We start from the raw sequence: 20525 nt of genomic DNA on the forward strand, positions 1-20525 counted from the left end.
GCCAGCGCCGTGAGGGAGAGGGTGGGTTTGCTCCCCCGAGCCTTCCTCGCAGCCGCCCGGCGGGATGCTCCGCAGGTGTGCGGTGTCAGCTCCCGGCGCGCACACCCCCACACCCCCCCACACCCCCCTTTTTAACTTTTTTTCTCAGCACCGTGCAAGTCTCCCCGAAACGCCCCGCTCTGGGGTCTTTGCACCAGGGACCTGTTGGATTGCGGAGCATTCCCGGCTGGGGAGCGTTCCGAGGGGAAAATGTAGCCGGAGTGGAGGAGACCCAGCGCTCTTTGCAGCCGGGTCCAATGCCTGGGCTGAACCTTGCTCAGAACCGGGGAAAAATGTCGGGTTTGATCCATGCTGCACCCAGAAATTGGGCAAGAGAGAGGCTGAGGGGGCTGGGTGGGCATGGCCACGGGCAAAATGTGGCCAACGTTAAATTTTTATGGATGCAGAGCCAAGACCGTGGCCCCAGGGAACTCGAGGAGCCCTCAGGTGGTATATCTGAGGCTCTCGGTCTGTGGAGGGCAGGAGCGCTTCAGCCTGGCCGGGTGTCTCACCTGGTGGCTTTTTTGGGGGGTTGGCAGGTGAGGATGAGCTCAGCACAGCCCCAGAGAGCTGCCCTGTGTTTGAGCACCCACGCAGTCAGGACATCCCTTCCTGTCCTGTACTATTTGCCTAAGTTAACGCTTTTCCATCGCTGATTTGCAAAGCATCCCATTTTTTCTTACACATCTAATGTATAGATCACTGGAATCTGATGTATCATGGATGTCTGGCTTCCAGTGTTGTCTCAGTTAATTCTTCTACCTGAAAGTGGTTTGTGTGCTTCTAAAGGCCCTTTTCTCAAACGATTGAGGCCAAAAGGCAAACAATCCTCACTTAAAACTTGTGTTGCTTTACATGTGAGACAAGTTTTCCTCAGAAAGGCGGGGATTTCAGTGTTGCAGGTAGCATAGGGCCCAGTTTTGTATTACAAAATAGATAAAAAAAGCACTTTGCTTCTTGTAATTTGCAATTAAGTACCTAATTAAGTAGTTGCCTGTTAATTCAAAGACTGCCTTTTGTGCAACTGTCTTTGGAAAAGTCCTGCCTAAAAACGAGCAGAAAGAGAAGAAATTAAAATGTTGCTTTTCTTGCCTGATTTTTGTTATGCTTTTTATCTCTGAGTGAACGCAGCACCCGTGGACCGTGGTGCAGAGGACCAGAGGCGTACAGGAGCTCCCAGCATCTTTAGAAAGTCATTAATATTATTTGTATCGCTGATGGATTTTCACGCTCCTCCGTGTTGCTCTCCTAAAGCATTTCCAGCTCAACACACAGAAGTTGTTTCGCTGTGAGCAGCTGTGGGGCGTTTGACAGATGGTTTTGGCAGTAGAGACGAATTGAGGATGCAGTGCCCACAGTCTTGACCTGGAATGTGAACTCTTCTTCCATGCCTGTCCTTCCTCTCAGAGGGAGAGGGGGCGGAAGATCTCGGGATCTTCTGATTGCCATCGATCCGAGCTGATGTGCTGAGCATTGGCTTTGTATCATGTCTGTGTGCCCCGTGATAGATGATTTCAATTGGAAAAAAACCCAAACCCGTAAGCATCTTGAGAGGTGGTACTCGGATGCTCTGATCTAACATTTCTCCAGCATTTAGCCATCATTCCTACCAGCAGCACGATGTTTTGTTTTGTTTTTTTTTTTTTTTTTAAAAAAAACCAAACAACTTAAGGAAAACTATGATATAAGAGAAAAAAATGAATGTTGTTGATTTTTAAGCCCCAACTTACAGATTTGTCCTTTCTGGTTTTTTTTGAAGGGGGGAGGGAACTGAATCATATTTTAATCTCCTTCATTCCCCCTCCCCCCCATCCGTGGGGGCTAGACACTTATTTCTTTAATACAGGAGGAAGAAAGATGCTGAGAAGTCTGGGTGGTAGCATGACCAAAAGAAAACCTGAACGCATGGAAACTCCTGCCAAGGTGGTGAGGTCTGGGAGTGCTGCCTTCTGTCCTGTGTTATGCACAGGGGTGGGAAGGAGGTACCTGCCTTGCGGATGCCGTGCCAGGCGCTGCCCCTGTTCCTTCCCATTGGTTCTGGGGGTCGGATGGTCACATCTGAAGACAGAGATGGGGGAAGGGGTCTCCAGGAAGGAAAACACATGCAGGGGTATCCATGAAGCCCATTAGTACTGGTATAGATGTGACCTTCTAGAGCTGAAACTAAGCAGGACCAGGGCACGGAGGTGGGTGCTGTGCATAACTGGCTGCACTGATAAATTAAAAGCACGCTTCTTGGCATGGGTGATGGTGAAGCATCCTCAGGTGGCCCTGCACGTGTCCCAGCGGACATGCGCACCAGTCCCTCCTGCCTGCACTGGGGTGAGTCTTTGCGTGGGCAAGCAGCAGGCAGGAAAGCGGCTTTGCCAGCAAAGCAAGCCAAGAGGGAGCAGCAAGCCTTCAGCCGCAGCTTCAGGTCGCTGTTGCTGCACCCAGCATGCATATACCCCATATGTCTGCTGAGGCCCCATGGCTGAAACAGCTGCTGGAGGATGTGTAGGATCAGAAAGGGAATCCTGTGCATCCCAGGAAATGTCCTTTTGGTGCAGGATCATAAGCAAATCCCTAGAAGAGTAGTGATGGATCCAGCAGCCCTGGGTAGACCTGGACTGCTGGAACCACCTGCTTCATGTAACATTTTCCTGGACTTAAATAATGGCTTCCCCCCCATCTGCATGCAAAATTTCCAACAGAAATTCCATAATCTTGAGTCATTTGGTCCAACGCCAGGAGAACAATCTGCTCTGCACACCTTAGGAAGTGCAAAAAGAAAAAAGAAAAAAAGGTAAGAGCCTTCCATGCTATGGCACCTGGGTGCTGCCTGATCATTCAGTCATATCAAAGCCAGTTGCCTCCTGTGCTGACACAGGGATGAGACAGACAGGTGTCCTTAACCTTTACAGGTGCAGGGCCTGCCCTTCTTCAGTCTTTTTTCTTTGGATGACTCAGAGCATGGATTATTAGCAGTTCAGATTTCTTTGGCCAAAGTGCTTTGTTGTGTGTACATCCAGGTTAAATCGAAGCAATATTTCTGATCCATGTAGGCTTCTGACTTGGCTCTGCGTCTCTGGCGTTTACAAAACAATCAGTGATTGAACTCTCCCTATTCTGTTTCTTAAATGTCAGCAGAAACTTTTTTTTTTTAATAAAACAATGCAGCCTCCCCCTTGCAATGTTTGTAACCAAGAAACTGTTGCATCACAAAAGCATGAGAAAATTTTGCTGATTAAAACCAGGGTAAGAAATGACAGTGAAAGTTATATTTTTTTTCTCATTGCAGAATTCACAAAGAAGTGGCTGATGAAATGGGACCAGCTGGTTCACCCCACTTGTGCTGAATGCTGGGTTTATCTCACTGAAATGACTTCCACTGGCATGTGGGGCCAGTCACATGCTTTTGATACAAAAACTTGTAACTTTGGGGTGATAATTTAATTTCTCATGTTGTATTGTAAAACACACCTCACAGCATAGCTTTTCCTCCACTTCTCTCCGTTTTGACAAAGCAAAGTAAGTTTGTGCTATCATCGGCTTTCCATGCCTTGTTTTTCTCTTCGTCCTGTGTCTCATTAATACACAAGTGGTGTTAAATAATAATGATGCCAGTAAGTGGCCTCTGCTGTGCTTCACGTTTGCTTCTTTTTGCTTCGAGGAGCAGATGTTCCTTGTCTTTGTTTTCTGTCACCAAACAGGGACTTTGCCCCTTTAACCTTTGATAAGGTACTTTAATAGTCTCTGACGTGAGATTTTATCTAAAGCCTTGGCAAAAGCTGAAGAAATCATACCCATCTAGCAGCTTTTATTAAATAGTTCCATTGTGTTTTACAGCAGTTCAAGGAAGCACAGTTTCCTCTGTGGCTTTGCAGGCTGTATTTATCCAGTGCTCCCTTCGGCCGGCAGCCTTCTCCCCAGCGCCGGTGGCCTTAGGCTGGGCTGAGCTTCCTGCCCCTGCACCCAGGTGAGCATCTGCTGTGGAGGGATGGGCAGGGGTCCCAAGCAGGGCTCTGCAGCCCTGGGTGCTGTTCCAGCACTGACCCCTAACCCCCCTGCACTATGTACCAGTCAAATGAGGTGATGCTGCCTGCCAGTGGTTGGTAGAGTCTGACTGGACTCATCTGGACCCCATTTTCCAATGACTTCTGGTGCAAGATGGAGAGGGTGGTGCGTATGTGAGCACTGCGGCGATCTTGGTGCTTGTTTTCCTCTTGCTGTGTTCCGGGTCGGAGGCTGCTGGCTGCTTTTCCACCAGCAGTTGAACACCATTGCTCTTTAAAGCTGCTCTATCCCTTCCTATAAAGAGGCACCCTTGCAACACCTGTCTCTTCTTCATCCCTTTTGCAGTGTTTCATACCCTGCCTCCACACTCAGCCACCCCGAAAGCCCCAAGGGAAACTCTACTTCCCAGTTTCTACCTACTTATTTGCCCAGGTATCTACATGGTGTGTCTGAAGAGCCATCAGCCCTGGGCTGGGGTGGCGAGGGCTCTCCCCAGGGCAGGCAGGCTGAGTTGCACCTCAGATGGAAGTGTGCCTGGCTCTCGGAAGTCTTGTGGGCAATTTGGGAATGGAGCACTTTGCAGCTGAGATGTGCCTGTGTGCTCTCCCACAGCCCCTTGCAAGAGCCGCTTGCAGCATTAGGGGTGGCTTCTGCTGACCCCCCCTTGGCCTTACCCACACCTCTCCAAATGGCCTTAGAGTTGGTATGCCCACCTTTGCCTTTGTTGGCCTGGCCTTTCTGGCATCCTTGCCGTGTCCACCTGGGGAAATGTCATCGACCCCCTTACTTCTGCCAGGCTGGGGCAGCAGACACTGCAGAGCTGCTCTTTGTTACTGGCCATTTGGTCACGACATGGAGAATAAAACAACTGCATGGGGCTGAGCGATGCAGCGGCCCCTGCCGTGCTCCCTGCAGCGCCGCTGCCCAGCCCACACATGAGCCTCTTCCTTCCCCAGAAGTTCACCTGTGCTGACAATGTCTGCTTTGGGGCAAGGCTTGTGCCTTGCCTTGCCTGCTAGCACGCTCCTTGTGTCCTTCACCTTTTGTAGGGCTTTGTTTCACCAAGCCATGTTCTGGGCATCCCCAGAAATTTGCCATTCCCCCATGCCAAAAAAGCTTTGGCATGGACATGCCCTAGGGAGAGCCTCTTCTGCAATGCAGATGGCACCAGCACAACCCCACTCTCACCGTCATGGGGCTGCTTTGGCTCTGCGACGGCCCATACACCCTGTGGTTTTCTGCACTGAGATCCTTTCCAAGGCTTGAGCCTATAAATAATCCAGGAGCCTTACCTCCTGCCTGGCTTCATGCGCCACTGCCCCGCTTTGTTTCAGAAAGGGCCGTGCGATCCTGCCAGCCAGACCTCCAGCCACCCGATACAGGCTGCTGTGGGATGAGCCTCCGCCACTGACTTCCCAAATTACCGTCTAGAGTGATGGGTGCAGCTGAGCTGAGCCAGCAGTCCTATTCCAGCTGCTGGCACTTGCTGAAACATCTGCCTCGCCTGCATTGTGCTTGTTGATGGAGTTGTGAGCAGCTCCCGGTGTGTCGTTTGGGAATATAAATTGAGTTCCTCTGAGCTGAAACCACCTGCTTCAGATACTTTCTTTGGCAAGGAGTCTTCTTACTCTCCATCCAAGATCTTTCTGCCTCCCACTGCTGTCAGCCCTACCCAGTAGCTATGGGGGGTTGGCACTGATGGGTAGGAGTTTAGGTGGACTCGTGGGGCACAGCAGAAGGCAAATGTGCTGTTTAAACCATATTGTAGAATCACAGACTGGTTTGGGTTGGAAAGGACCTTTAAAGTTCACCTAGTTCCAACCCCCCTGCCATGGGCAGAGACACCTTCTGCTAGACCATTTTGCTCCAAGCCCCGTCCAGCCTGGCCTTGAGCACCCCCAGGGATGGGGCAGCCACAGCTGCTCTGGGCAGCCTAGGCCAGTGCCTCACCACCCTAATAATAAACAATTTATTCCTTATGTCCAACCTAAACCTACTTCAGTTTAAAAGACTTCTCAGACCTTCCAGCAGGACTGATGCAGAGGGGATGGGGCTTCATCCAGAGGAGACTGTCAAGTCTCATCAAGATGAAGGTGGGATGTGCTCCTCTCATCTGCCACTGACAGGCTGAATGGCCCCAGCTTGGACCCCATCTTGCTTTGGGGGTGTTGATTTCTGAGGTGCCTGACACTTGTTGGTGCTGAGCTGAGGCTAGTTGGACACACAAGCAAAGCAGTGAACACCTCCCAGGGCAAACAGGTGGCTGCAGCAAGGAGCAAAACGACCTCATCAACCTTCCTGCTTCACCTGCTGGAAACCAGCAGGGTGGGAGCTGGAGGGGGTGCTGCTGCCCCCCGCTTCCCTTTCTTCTCCGTAGGGTGACAGGCAGCCCTCCTGGTCTGTCCCTACCTCTGTGCCCTCTTCTGCCCCAGAAGTATCCGTTAGATGAGCATCTAATTAGGATCCATTAAACACACCTGAATTGTTGGTTGCTGAAGCAGAGCTGAATCCTGCCCTGGGATTGTGCCAACCGGGCACCCAAAACTTGAGCAAATGGGGAAAAGTGGTTTACATACCCAATTCCTCCTCTGGGGAATAGGTGTAACGTCAGCAAAGTGCACTCAGGGCTGTGGGTGAGGTGCCCTGGAAGAAGCCACGTGTGCTTGATGCAACCGCTGGTCTCCGTGGGGATTGCTACTGTGCAGTGATGTATTTTTCCCTTTGGAAAAGCAAAAATAAACCAAACCCAAACCTCTTAGCAGAGGCTTGGTGGTTGGCTGAATGTGAGTGTGTTGCCATAACAGCTTCACAGCAGAGGAGGAACCTAAACATCTCTCTTGCATCCAGTCCAGCTGGCTGGGGGGAAGCAAGGTTTGCTGAGCTGAGGTCCCAGGTAGCAACTTCCCCAAGAAACTCCTGGAAAGCCCCTGATTTACATGCAGCAAGAGGTGCAAAGGCTGTTTCATGGGGGTGATCAGTGGAGCTGCCAGAAGGTGAGACCCCTCCAGTGAGGCTGGACCTCCCACCATGCTGGGACATGGGGATGGGTGGAGAAGGGTATTGGGGCTCCCTGCAGCCTCTGCACCCCCAAATTCAGCCCTGCACCGAGCAGGCACACCCGGTGGTAGTGGGGATTGCTGTGACAAAAGGCTTTTTTCCAGCATTTAAAACAAAAAAGGAACCACCGAAACACACAGGGGGAGCAATGATCATACTGTTACATCTTCCCGTTTCTCCATTTCATTCCCATTGTCTGCATGCCACTGCCCAGCACAGCACACACACACATACCCCCCACTGCAGCCAATTCCAAGAATATTTTCCCAGGATTTGTGCCCAGGATTGGAATTAAGTAAACTCTCCATGGCAGCATCTGCCTTTGCAAGACCTCACGCTCGGGCAGCGGGATAAGCCCGTGGAAAGGGGTGAATGCTCAGGGCAGCATGGGGGTCCTGGGGTAGCGAGGTCCCTCTGAGTGAAGTATTTTCCTGTGCAGATGGGAAAGCAGAGCCAGCTGATGGGCAGTGCTGGGGGGAAAGCAGCAAAGCAAAAACCAGCAAACACCCCCCCAGCGCTGGCTGCTTTGATTTCCAGAAAGGCAATTAACACCTGCCCCAATGCAACTCCGCACCAGGGAGCGAACCAGCAGGAAGGAGCAGCTCTTCCCAAATGCAAAGCGTTTCCCCAAGCCCCATCCACCACTTGCTCAAGTGATGCCTGTGGAGTCCAAGGCATCACTGCAGAGCCAAGACTGAGTGTTGTTTTTAACTCAGTTATTTGATTTAATCCAAGCTGTAGAGCCAAACATTGCTATGACTAATATTTTTAGCACTATCCATATGTCTATGGTATAACTGATGGGTCAGTGAATAGATGTGGGTTCCAAAAAAATGGGTTTCCCACCCTTTTTTGGGGGGTTGGTTTAATTTAGGTGGCTCTGCAACAGCCGCTGTGACCATCAGGGGGTGAGGAGTGGATGCAGGACGGGTGGACTGCAGCAGAGAAACACGGGGGGCTGCTGGCAGGTCTGCTCATGCCACTTGAACTGCCACCAAACACCAGCCTCACGTGCACCTGCTGCCACTCAGCAGGCAGCGCCAGGAACAAAGCAGTGGACCCAACCCAGTCTTACCAGTTTGGACAAAGACTATAGGCACTGGAATGGTTCTTGCTCATAGCATCATTGAATCCTTTGGGTTGGCAGGGACCTTTAAAGCTCATCTAGCCCAAGCCCCCTGCAGTGAGCAGAGACATCTTCAACTAGACCAGGTTGCTCAGAGCCCCGTCCAACCTGGCCTTGAATGTTTCCAGGGATGGGGCATCTACCACCTCTCTGGGCAACCTCTGCCAGTGCCTTGCCACCCTCATTATAAAGAATTTCTTCCTTATATCTAGTCTATTGTGCTCAAGGTAATCTTGGTGGTGCATAACATGGGCAGGTCAGGGTGGTCCTGCACAGGTGGTGGTGCCATCTTGGGTTGCACCCCTGCCATCCCACCCGGGGGGACCATTGGCATGACTGGGGTGGGCAGGGTTTGCTCCAAGGGACTCCCCGCTGCCAGGGGACCCCTGCAACGCTCACGATATAGAGTCCAAATATCCTTGTTGAGTGGGTCAACCGCTGTTAAAAGCAAAGATACTATTGTAAAGGTCATGTCCTTGAACAGGCAACAACATTCCAGTGAGTTATAGACAGAGGAGGCAGAGTTCGGGGTAGAAAATTGCTTTTAAGTTCAGCCATTTAAGATATCAGCGTTGGTTTTGCTTCTAAAACTTCCTGCATGTGAGCAAGAATCACCTCACACACCCACACTCACTAAATATTTAGTCATTTTTAACAAGTTAAACAAAGCCCTTTGATTGGATTTATGCTAATGGCTCCTCCGTAGGCATTTCTGATTCATTTACATTTCATTTTAAAATTGCCTGTGTATATTGCTGATTCTCACCAACACCATTAACAGATAAAAGGAACAAGTAACGGGTCACAGACGCCACAAGATGGCAATAGTTGAAGAGCAATTTGTTTCTGGAGGAAGAGATCTGGGGTTCGCCAGCCAAGCTCCTCTGGAAGGGCAAGGTGCTGCCTGTGCATTAACCTTCGCACCGCAGAGGGGCTTGTGATGGACGAAAGCAGAGTAGTTTGTGCGCGGGGTGGGTGGGTTCATCTTCCCCACCACCCCTACCACCCCCGTGCAGACAAGGATGGAGGAGGACGGAAAGATGTGAGAACTGTTCAAGGTCGGCCCAGCAGCGTCCTGCCTCACGATTTCGTGAGCATCACTTGCAGCATGAAACAGGTGGTTTGCACGCCCGGGGACGGAGCCTCCGAGTCCTGGCTCTGGGGGCAAAGATTGGGTTTTGCTGGGTCTGAGCCTCTTGGGCAGGTGGCAGCTGGGCACATCGCTGTGTCAGCAAGCTGCATGCATCTACCAACGCATGATTTGTGGGGTCAGGAGAAGAGGTCTAGGTCCCACAGCATTCCTAGACCCAACACAAAGTGGGGTGCAGTGTTTAAGAGCATCTCTGGCCCCATGACAGGGCTAAGAACCTGGGCAAGACAGGCTGCTACTCCTCAAACAATGTTAGATCCTGTATGACCTACAAACAGCAGTGATGGGGTTCAGAGCTCCTGTAAAGCCTTTGGTACAGTCACCTCCCAACACTTTTGCCTCTAAATTGGAAAGATACGGGTTTGATGGATGGGCTATTAGATGATTAAGGAGTTGGCTGGATGGCCATGTCCAAAGAGTTGCAGTCAACATTTCAATGTCCAAGTGGAAATCCATAACGAGAGGTGTCCCTTAGGGATTCATGCTGGAACCAGTGCTATTTAATATCTTTATCAATGACATAGTCAGTGGCTTCTAGCGCACCCTCACCAAGGCTGCAGATGGCACCAAGCTGGGCAGTGCAGTTGATTTGCTAGAGTGAAGGGATGCTATCCAGAGGGACCTTGGCAGGCTGAAGGAGTGGGCCCATGTGAACCTCCTGAAGTTCAACAAGGCCACGTGCAGGGTCCCGCGCCTGAGTCAGGGCAACCCTCAGTTTCAGTGCAAAGTGGTGGATGAAAGGATTGAGAGCAGCCCTGCAGAGAAGGACTTGGGGATGAATGGATGGATGGAGGGATGGGTGGGTGGATGACAAGCTGGGCATGAGCTGGCAATGTGTGCTCGCAGCCCAGAAAGCCAACCATGCCCTGAGCTGCATCACCAGCAGTGTGGGCAGCAGGGCAAGGGGGGTGATACTCCCCCTCTGCTCCACTCTCCTGAGACCCCCCTGCAGTGCTGCATCCAGCTCTGGAGTAAGCACAGGAATGACATGGAGCTATTGGAGCGGGTCCAACGGAGGCCACGTCAATGGTGAGTCTGGAGCACCTCCCCTGTGAGGACAGGCTGGAAAAACTGGGGTTGTTCAGCCTGGAGAAGACTCCAGGGAGAACTTATTGCAGCCTTTCGATATATAAAGGGGGATTATGAGGAAAAGAGACTCTTATTGGGGCCTGTGTGTCAGGACAAGGAGCAACAGCAAGTTTTAAACTGAAGGAGGGTAGGTTTAGGCTGGACATAAGGAAGAAATGGTGAGGCACTGGAACCACTTGCCCAGAGAAGTTGTGGCTACCACATCATTGGAAATGTTCAAGGGAGGTTGGACAGGGCTTGGAGCAACCCGATCTAGTGGAAGGTGTCCCTGCCCCTGGCAGGGGGTTGGACTAGAAGGTCTCTTCCAACCTAAACTGGTCTGTGATTCCATGCCCTGGCCCTGACTGTGCTAGTGAAGCTGATGACCTTTCTGCTCATGAAAAAGATGTGCCTGTCACGTGAAACTTTATGAATGTTAATGCAGAGCCCAGCATGGGGCATACAGGAGAGGCATGTGCCCTTGGGAAGATGGGGCAGCAGATCTGCAGGTCTCCATCCTCCCCACACACCTCCATCTACACCAGGGCTGGAGCTAACCTGGGATGCTGCCAAGCAGCAAAGCTGCAAGCTGGGACCTTGGCAATGTCCTCCTCCAAGCAAAGTCCCTCCTCTAGAGCCCTCGTGTTCCCCCGATTGAGCTGGTTTGTTTTCTGCCTACTGCGAGAAGAAGTGCAATAGTTTGGCACACAGCAGGAAGGGCATGAACCTTGCCTATGAAGCTGGGCTTCCCAGCTGAACAGCAGCAAGTGGAGGTACCAGAAGCTCTCCAAAAGCAATCCCCAGCCATAAGAGATTTTATTCTGGAGAAAGCATCCACTTCTATTCATTAAAGTGAGGGCTGGCTTGCATGGAAAGCCCAGCAGCCTTGGATGAGGTCTGTGGCTGTGGCCTTGCTGCACCATTGGCAGCACCTCCTGCTTCCGCCTGCAGCTCCACTGGAGGACAGGGGTGTCACAGACAGGGCAAGCAGGTCTCCATCATCCTCACCACATGCCCATCACACCTGCAGGTACAGCTTCAGCCTGGGCTTTTCCCTGCCATCCCAAAGGGGCATCCCCTCTGCTGCGGGAAAGGATGGGGAAAGGGAGAATGTGGCTGCAGAGTGGGAGATGGAAACAAAACCCAAGGGAGAGGCTAGCCAGCCTGGAGAAGGAGCAGGTCCCCACTGCTTGGCCCTGGCCACAGGGTTGGATGGAGACCCCAGGGATGCCACTCCACCAGGATGGGTGCTGTGAGCCTGCATGTGGGTGACTTGTGGCTGAGGCAGGAGTCTCCGCTGCTCTAAGGCTTCCCCAAGGGGACATTAAATGAGGGACAGGGGATGATCAGTGAAGGGCAGTGGAGGAACCGTGCAGGAGATCATTGCTGTAATAAATGTTAAATGAAAAATCTATGTTAATGCACTGGCGTTTGGCATACTTTATGCACTCCAGGTGATGAAGCTGAGAAGGTGATGCCCTGATGAGCAGAGGAGCCAGGAAATGGAGGAGGTCTTGCAGCAGCACCCAAAACTCTGTCTCTGTGCGATGCAACATATCAGCTGCCGTGCCCTGGCTCCCTTCCTTGGCATCTGGCAGCACCTGAGTATTCAGGAGGGATGTGGACTGCTCACCAGCCTCTGCCCGTGTTTTAGCTCCAGGGGACGGAGTGAAGGGCAATAGCATCCCCTCCATGGTGCTGGATCACGTGTGGCACCCTGGACCAGCAAGACAGAGAGGACAAATGTGCTGCAAAGTCATCAGGTGTCACCAATGCTGTCCTGTTGCCTGGCCAGACCATGATGGTTGGGCAAATTTTATGCAGGCAAAGGATGTTTCTAATTCCCTGCAGGGTGCCCAGACCAGTCTGGCCACCTCAGTTCTCCTCACAGCATCAGCCCAGTAAGGGGTGGGGTGGATGAAGTGGTAGGAAGTGGACACCCCACTGGTGCTGGGCCAACATCAGGCAAAGCAATATGTGCTTTGTGGAGGTGGAGGTCAGTGGGCTTTGGGGACCAAACCACCACCAGGAAAAAAGTCAAGAAAGCCAAGGGTGGATGGGATTAGCTTTCTCATCAGGTGAAAAGCGGGTCGGATGCTGCGGGCAGGACCCACCACCGCTGCCCACAGCGGCAGGAGGCAGGGATGTGGCAGTGGGGAGCATTGGGTACTGAGGGCTTGTGCAGGAGCTCAGAGAAAGGGAAATGAGAAGGGAGCAGAGTTCCAGCCAAGAGCAGAGCAGTTAACATACGTCCCCTGTGCCACAGTGAATGGAGACATGCGATACAGTCGGTGAATCCTGAAATCTCTCAGGATTAAATGATTACATTAATCTTTGCTTTCTCTAAGCCTCAGTAACAGCAATAGCCACATGCTGGTTCCTGTCCAGATCCCTCTGTGCTAACTTCATGACAACTCGTCAGGGAGCTGGCATGGGTTCACAGTGTCCTGACACATGAATGTCCCTCTCCCGCCCACACTTGCTTTCCCCTGGTGCCTCTGAGGCAGTGCTGGGCACGGGTGAAAGCGGAGCAGGGATGCTGTGAGGCTGCGAGAGTTGCTGCCAATGAGGTCTGAGGGTTTTTTTGAAATCCCCTGGACTGATTTCCTTGAGTGCAGGGCTACCTCCCAGTGTGTGCCTGTGCTGTCTATACGATGTTTTGCTGAACCATCCCAGGGCAGGGAAGGTCCTTGAGGCCACCTGAGTGTCAGTGGGTGCCAGAGCTGCACGGGTTGGCCTTTTCCATCCACACTGACCAATCCAGGCATCACCTGAAGATGACATTTCTTCCAGGCATGCTGGTGATGGACACGGCCAGGGAACATCCCTGGCCACAGTGGTGGTTGCCACCCCAAGCTGGCCCCACAGCCAGGCTCCAGCAGGAGCCATGGCCCACCATGGTCCTGCCACCCATGATGGCTCTTGCTGGGCATGCCAGTTGGTTGCTTCAGGGGCAATCACAGCGTTGTGAACACCTTAATGGAAAGATATGCTGGGACAAGCTGCTTGAAAGAACTGCCATCAGTGGACCATTCATCTCCCCAGACCTTCAGGAAAGATTATGGACCAGTTTGGCAACTTTGGGGCCCAGGGTCCAGTTAACAGTGAGCAATCCGCCACAGCAGTTCTTAATCCTCAAGAAAGGTCCCTCCAGAGGGTCTCATGGGGCAAGGGTGAGCCAAAGTGGCTCCTTCTTGGCCTTGGCCCAATGTTTCCAGTCACAGGGCCTCACTCACCCCTTGCAGCCACTCTTGATGGCTGAATTTGCTCTCCAAGGATGCTGTTGGTATTTGGCAGTTACCTTCCTTTCTCTGTTGCAGTGAGGTCTTCCAGGGCTGGAGAACCACAAGGTCAGCTTAAGGTGGGCTTGGACACCTTGCAGGGGATGCTACGCAGGGCAAGCCTGGTGCCTCCATCTGCCTGAGGGAGCGAGAGGAGCAAAGGGGAAAACGCGGGTCACAAAACGCAGCCTCTTCTCCTCTTACCACCATCCCTCAGGTCAACGGTTACTTGCAATTACAAGCCAGAATTACATCTTTGTTCCTAATTAGCTGCCTCGCTCATCCTGATTCCTCTGTACCTCTGAGGATCTGGGTGGAGGAAGGAGCCAGCACAGAAACGCAAGGGTTGTGTCTCCCTGATTTCCAATTTCCCCAAGTATTAGCTATTTTCTGCCCCCATTAGCAGTTGGGCATAACAACGCATGCATGGAGGGGAGGGGAAAAAGCTGATGGAATTATTTCATTTTTTTTAAAGCCCAGAATCAATGTTTACTCACTGGAGCTAAATTATTTATACACATAATGTTATAGGTTTCACATCGGTAGCTTTTATTAGCATTTGGTGGAAAAGAAATCATACCTGACCTACTTGTACAAACCCTTCTTGTGCCTCTCTGTGATGACAGCATGGTGGGAAGGGGTGAAGGTGCTTGCCTTAGCCCGGCTGTGGGGATGCTCAAGCAGTGGGAGAGCCAGCAGAGGGAGAAGGGCACCCCCTACAAAGCATTTTGCTACTTTAGCTTTAGGGGAGAACATGCAGAAGGGTGTGTTTTTGAAAAGTCTTGCAAAATCCTGGCTACATCTGTCTCTCTAGGAGGACATGGCCCCATGGGTTTTTCCTAGGACCATGCTCCCTCCCTTCCCCAGTGAAGGAGAGACAGCTTCCCAGCAAGGCGGCATCATGACCTCAGCAGAGGGTTGTTTTTTTGGGGGAGGTTTCTCTCCAGGAGGGGTGGCTGCATCAGGACCACCCATCCCCAAACCACTCCAATGTGACAGCATGTGTTTCCCCCAAGAGACTCAGCCAGCCATTTCTAAACCCACATGTCACAGGCACTTGAGATTACTTTCTTCTTGTCTTGCAATTAATGCATTTTTTATAAAGCCCAGGCTCCAGTTTCCTTTCATGTTACCAGGAGGATATCCTTTTTCCTTTTAAGCTTCAGAAGTTTTTTTTTTCACCCAAAGGATTAATCTCTGGTGCCCTGTACACAGGACAGAGGGACGTGCTGGCCGAACAGCCTGGCGGGGTTGCTGGACTTTGGCTGAAGCCCACACGTGGGTGCGGCCACACACTTGCTCCATCCCAAAGCCATTTCAATAGGTGAAATGACAACCTGGCAGCAGTGCTTGCTGGTGGCTTTGCAGCACAGAGGAGGTTTAGTGCCTGGTGGAGCCGGCACACAGCAGCATTTCTGGCGCCTGATTGTATCTTAAAGATGGGTGTTCACTGGGCATTCCACTTAAAGTTACAAGTAGCAGTGTATTAACCTGCGCCCTGCCTAAATAAACCAAGCCAAACAAAGGCACACTTTTGGGGGTGACAGCGCAGAGCAGCTGATTGAAAACACTTGTTGTTCAGCGAAAGATAGATTTGTTCCGTCAAGCTGGAAGTTCCCTAATTGTGAGAGTGATGAGTTGCATTCAGATCTGAAGCCAGTTTGTGGGCATGTGGAGGGCGCTGGCGCTGGCTGTTGACCTTGGCAGGTTGAAGGAGTGCGCCCATGAACCCCATGGAGCTCAACAAGGCCAAGTGCATGGTCCTGTGCCCGGGTCGTGGCAACTCCCGATGCCACTGCAGGCTGTGGGATGAAGGGCTTGAAAGCAGCCCTGCAGGGAAGGACAGGTGGCCAAGAAGGCCAACAGCATCCTGGCTTGCATCAGCAATAGTGTGGCCAGCAGGACCAGGGCAGTGATCATCACCCTTGTCGTGGTGTAACCCCAGCCGGCAGCTAAGCGCCACACAGCCGCTTGCTCCCCGCCTGCCTTGGTGGGATGGGGAGGAGAATCAGAAAAAGGTAAAATCTGTGAGCTCAAATAATACATTAAAAAAATAGAAAAAAACCCCAGTTTAATAACTGAAATAAAGTACAATATAATACTACTACTCTACTAATAATAAAAATTGTAATGGAATGGGAGGTAAAGAGAAATAAAACTCAAGAAAAAAACCCAAACACTAAAAAACCCCCAAGCGATGCACAACACAGCTGCTCACCAGCCACTGACTGATGCCCAGCTAAACGTTGAGCAGTGACCAGCGGCCCCCAGCCAGCTCTCCCCAGTTTATACACTGGGCATGATGTCACAAGGTATGGAATATCCCTCTGGCCAGTTGGGGTCAGCTGTCCTGGCTGTGTCTCCTTCTGGCTTCTGGTGCCCCTCCAGCCCTATCGCTGGCAAGGCCTGAGCAACTGGAAAGCCCTTGAGTTGGTATAAACATTACCCAGCAAACATCAGGGTGTTTTAGTGCACTAACTCCAAAACACAGCATGTACCAACCACTGGGAAGAAAAGTATCTGTATCCCAGTCAAAACCAGGACACCCCTGTGCTGGGCACCGGTGCGGCCGCCCCTCGGGGCCTGGGCTCAGGGTCGGGCCCCTCAGGGCAGGGGGGACGCAGAGGGGCTGGAGCGTGTCCAGAGCCGGGCAGGGGCTGGGGCAGGGGCTGGGGCAGGGGCTGGGGGGGGCGGCGGGGGGAGCTGGGGGGGTCAGCCTGGAGAGGGGGGGCTCAGGGGCACCTGGTGGCTCCCTACAGCTGCCTGGCAGGGGCTGTAGGCAGGGGGGGTCGGTCTCTGCTCCCAGGGAACAAGCGCCAGGACACGGGGAACCGGCCTCACGTTGTGCTGGGGGAGGTTTAGGTGGGTGTGAGGGGAAATTCCTTCATGGAAAGGGTGGCCGAGCCCTGGCACAGGCTGCCCGGGAAGGGGATGACGTCACCATCCCTGGGGGTATTTAAAAAATGTGTAGATGCAGTGCTTGGGGACATGGGTTAGTGGTGGGCTTGGCAGTACCAGGGTAACGGTTGGACTCAATGGTCTTTTTCTGTATAAATAATTCCATGATTAGTTATGTATGGATGAAAAGCTGTACATGGCCCAGCAACGTGTGCTCACAGCCCAGAAAGCCAGCTGTGCCCTGGGCTGCATCACCAGCAGCGTGGGCAGCAGGGCGAGGGAGGGGATTCTGCCCTCTGCTCAGTTCTTGTGAGACCCCCCTGCAGCGCTGCGTCCAGCTCTGGGGTCCCCAACGTCAAAAGGACACGGACCTGTTGGGGTGAGCCCAGAGGAGGCCGTGGAGATGCTCAGGGGGCTGGAGCCCCTCTGCTGTGAGGCCAGGCTGGGAGAGCTGGGGTGGTTCAGCCCGGAGCAGAGAAGGCTCCGGGGAGACCTTACTGCAGCCTTTCAATTCTTACAAGGGGCCTACAAGAAAGAGAGACTTTCGACTGGGGCCTGCAGTGACAGGACAAGAGGCAACAGTTTTAAACTGAAGGAGGGTAGGTTTAGGTGGACATTAGGAAAAAAAAAATATTTATGAGGGTGGTGAGGCGCTGGCAGAGGCTGCCCAGAGCAGCTGTGGGTGCCCCATCCCTGGGGGTGCTCAAGGCCAGGCTGGACGGGGCTGGGAGCAGCCTGGGCTGGTGGGAGGTGACCCTGCCTGTGGCAAAGGGGTGGAACCAGACGGTCTTTAAGGTCCCTTCCCACCCAAACTCTTCTGTGACCTGAGTTAGCTGTTCAGTGGCCCCCAGAGGAGGGGGCCCGTGCTGACTCACCATGACACACGGCTGCAAGACGTGCACCTGGCTTTAGCTGATCTGCGCAGCCACCCAAGTGTAAAGGCAACTCTTGCTAGACTTCTTACTGGCTATTTATCTGTCCCTATCCCTCCTTATATAAAGCAGAAAAGGTGTGGCGAGCCATTCGCTTACTTCACTGGCTCCTTGTAATTGATGGAAGATTACCATGAACGTGTTTGTGCAGGAAATACTTTCTAAGGCTAAACAACATTTGATGAGGATGTGATAATAAATTACCAAGCATATATCTTTGCAGCTACTCCAAATTACGCGTATTGGTTTGTCCTTCCTGTGTGTTGTTTCCATAGAAGCAGAGCTTAACCTTTTAAGTGTAGATTATAAAGGCACCTAATTCAATTAAAATTAGTCTTCAAGCATATCAGCACTTAATACTCAAGAGTTATTATGTGATTGGATATAGACATTGTCGTGATTGGCAGGCAGCATGGTTTCCATCTGAGACAGCCAGAAAAATGGTATCATGGTGGTAAGTTTTGGGGTCTTCCTATACATTTCTCTACGTAGTCCACTAACGGCTAGGTAAGTCCTCTGAAGTGGGGGAGCCCAGCACAGAACACAGGAACACACATGCAATTAAAGTTATTTATTGTAGGTTTTCTTTTCTGAACTGACAAAGAGAGTTTCCCAGAGATCGATAACACAACACAATGTTATACACCATTTCACAACTAGTCCCTTGTCGCTTTATTAAGAACATAGTAATTTAAAAATATCTAAATATTTACATATTAATAAAACATATATACAGAAGATTGAGACATTTTTACCTAAATATGGAATGATTTTTTTTTCTCTCTAATAAACACTATAAAAAGATTTCTGAAGAAATTCTGAACAGCAGTCACAGTAAGTAAACACAAATGCAATCTTCTGAATTTACAAAATGCTGATTCCATTGCTGAAGGGTTACGATACGTACACGACGGACCAGTGCCCCCTGCCCAGTGCAGGGGACCCCAAGCCACAAAGGAAGGAAAGACTCAAAATTTAAGGTTTGCAGTGCACATTCGATCTATTCCACAGTTTCAGAGAGAAAACGGTCATTCCCAAAAGTCCATGGCAGGTGGGTGGGGAAAGGCTGGGAGCCTGGTTCTCAGGTGCCGAGAGAACAAACCGCTCCTGCTGGCTTTAGTCTTACTGGTGGGCATTCGGCAACATCTGAGAAACAGGCTTTAGGACTGTTTAAAAAAAGAGATCAACTATTTTGAAAGCCATCCCACTCTGTAATAGCACTTCTGTTGAGACACTCAAAAGGCCAAATAGTTTAAAAAACAAACAAATCACCTAAAATATACAGAGGGAAAGGAAACATAATGGTAATGGCTCTAGCAAGCTCTCTGTCGAATTGCAGAAAGATGCTCAGACTACCTGGTGATCGATAGATGTTGTAGGTAAGACCTTCTAGATTTTTTCACGCCATTTTTAAAGTGAATTTAGTGCTGATGAAAGGTGCAGAAGTAAAGGTTTGCATGGAGGGCCACGTACAATTTTACCTTAGCCCTGACCTGAAAGGACCGACCCTTTCAACGTCTAAGAGGGTAGTGCAATTTCTTGATCGATTCACTCATCTTAACTGCTGAGATATCAATAGAGGGCCAGTGAAAAAGTGAGTTTTGTTTTTTTTTAAATAGGTGAATATTTTCACCAAGGACAGTGGTTGAAAAATCACAGTGTGCAGACCCTCCTCCTGGAAATCAGCAAACTAATAGGTTTTGAGATTGAGGTGGTAGGGCAGGCTGCAGGGGGAAGTGAGTGGAGAATGACCACCTCCAGCAATCTGCACTAGAAAGATGCTCCAGAGCCATCCCAATAGGAGCACGTAGGGGAAATTGTTTGAGGAATGGCTTCTCCTTGCTATAATTAGGAAACCGGGCACTGCTGGGAGGAATCCTGCTTTATTTCCTGCTAAATCCAGCTGTGCATGACCAGGCATTGGTACACAGCAGCCACAAAAGGAAAAGTGGGTCTGCAGAAACAAAGAGCTTCACCGAGTCAAATGCTCATCGAGCCCCTGGGGTTTGTGATGGAGAGAAATGCCACCAAGGTCCCCGGGGACAGGGCGGGTCACCCAGCTGTGCATATTCACCTCTGCGTGGCTCAAGATGAAACACTGCTGGAAAGCATACAATCACGTGGAAAAATACAATCATGGAAGAAAAACAAACGCAAGAAAATGTCTTCAGAGTGGATACCCTGCAAATTAAATAATGCATTGAATACAGAGGGAAATCATCTTTAATTAAGATGAAGAACAGTGAAGCAATCTGGTGGTTTCGTTATTTGAGGTTACATGGAAAATACATGAAACAACATAAAGTTGAAGGGAAAACTGTATGAATGTCCATGTCTTGCAGTACACTGAAGTTCTTGCACCGATCTTGTGGGAAAATGATTCAAGGGAGAAGAAGTTTCTATCCGCTCAGAACGCTGATGCAGAATGTGAAATTCAAGATGAAAAATCTAGGTTTGTGTCTATCAGATGATCTGTTGTGGTGTCAAAAAGGTTACCTGAAGGAAGACAGTTTGAAGAAATCAGTTCAAAAATACAAACATTTAAGAAATCAGTAACCTGCAAAAAAAAAACCCCAAACAACCCCAAACCAACCCAAAACAATTAAAACAATGGAAATTACATATTTCCATTCTAACTTTTTTGTGATGAGGCTGAACTGCTGATGTGTGTGCAGGCAGTGGCTGCAAAACTCCATTTACAGTAGAGCTCAACTGGATAAAGAAAAGCAAATTAAGTAATTTTTTTTAAAATTTGCCAGCAAAGTTTTTCACACAACATACAGTGCACCCCACTTCAGATGTAAAGAGCTGCATTTGACTTAGGCACAAACTACACTGTGATGCTCACCCCTTTGAAGTTATGGTTCTGAAGAAATGAAAAAAGCACCACATGAATTTTAAACCTACAGTACATACTGTGGGATCTTCTTTGGAAAAAAAACAACTAACCACCCCACCACTCCACAGCAGTCTAAATG

At 50.7% G+C, this 20525-nt stretch overlaps 1 protein-coding gene and 1 long non-coding RNA gene across 8 annotated transcripts in view; one reads left to right on the top strand and one right to left on the bottom strand.

The window, feature by feature from the left end:
* LOC308065628 overlaps window positions 1-19157 on the top strand; it is a 20329-nt gene extending 1172 nt beyond the window's left edge. The window contains exons 2-4 of one of the 6 annotated variants that reach the window (XR_013928853.1): window positions 1886-3549; window positions 3868-3997; window positions 5370-19157. This is a non-coding gene — a long non-coding RNA (uncharacterized lncRNA). Of the gene's footprint in view, window positions 1-1885; window positions 4201-5369 lie in introns of all 6 variants that reach the window. The other 5 variants (XR_013928854.1, XR_013928855.1, XR_013928856.1 and 2 more) reach the window with 5 other exon arrangements.
* Window positions 18104-20525, bottom strand: part of BEND7 (BEN domain containing 7) — a 61975-nt gene continuing 59553 nt past the window's right edge. For both annotated transcript variants that reach the window (XM_080391721.1, XM_080391720.1), the window contains one exon: window positions 18104-20043. In XM_080391721.1, the coding sequence (XP_080247847.1) occupies window positions 19982-20043 (62 nt within the window). In that variant the 3' untranslated portion in view covers window positions 18104-19981. The remainder of the gene's footprint in view (window positions 20044-20525) is intronic.

Source organism: Falco punctatus, assembly GCF_963210335.1.
Source record: "Falco punctatus genome assembly, chromosome: 6".
Classification (NCBI taxonomy): domain Eukaryota; kingdom Metazoa; phylum Chordata; class Aves; order Falconiformes; family Falconidae; genus Falco; species Falco punctatus.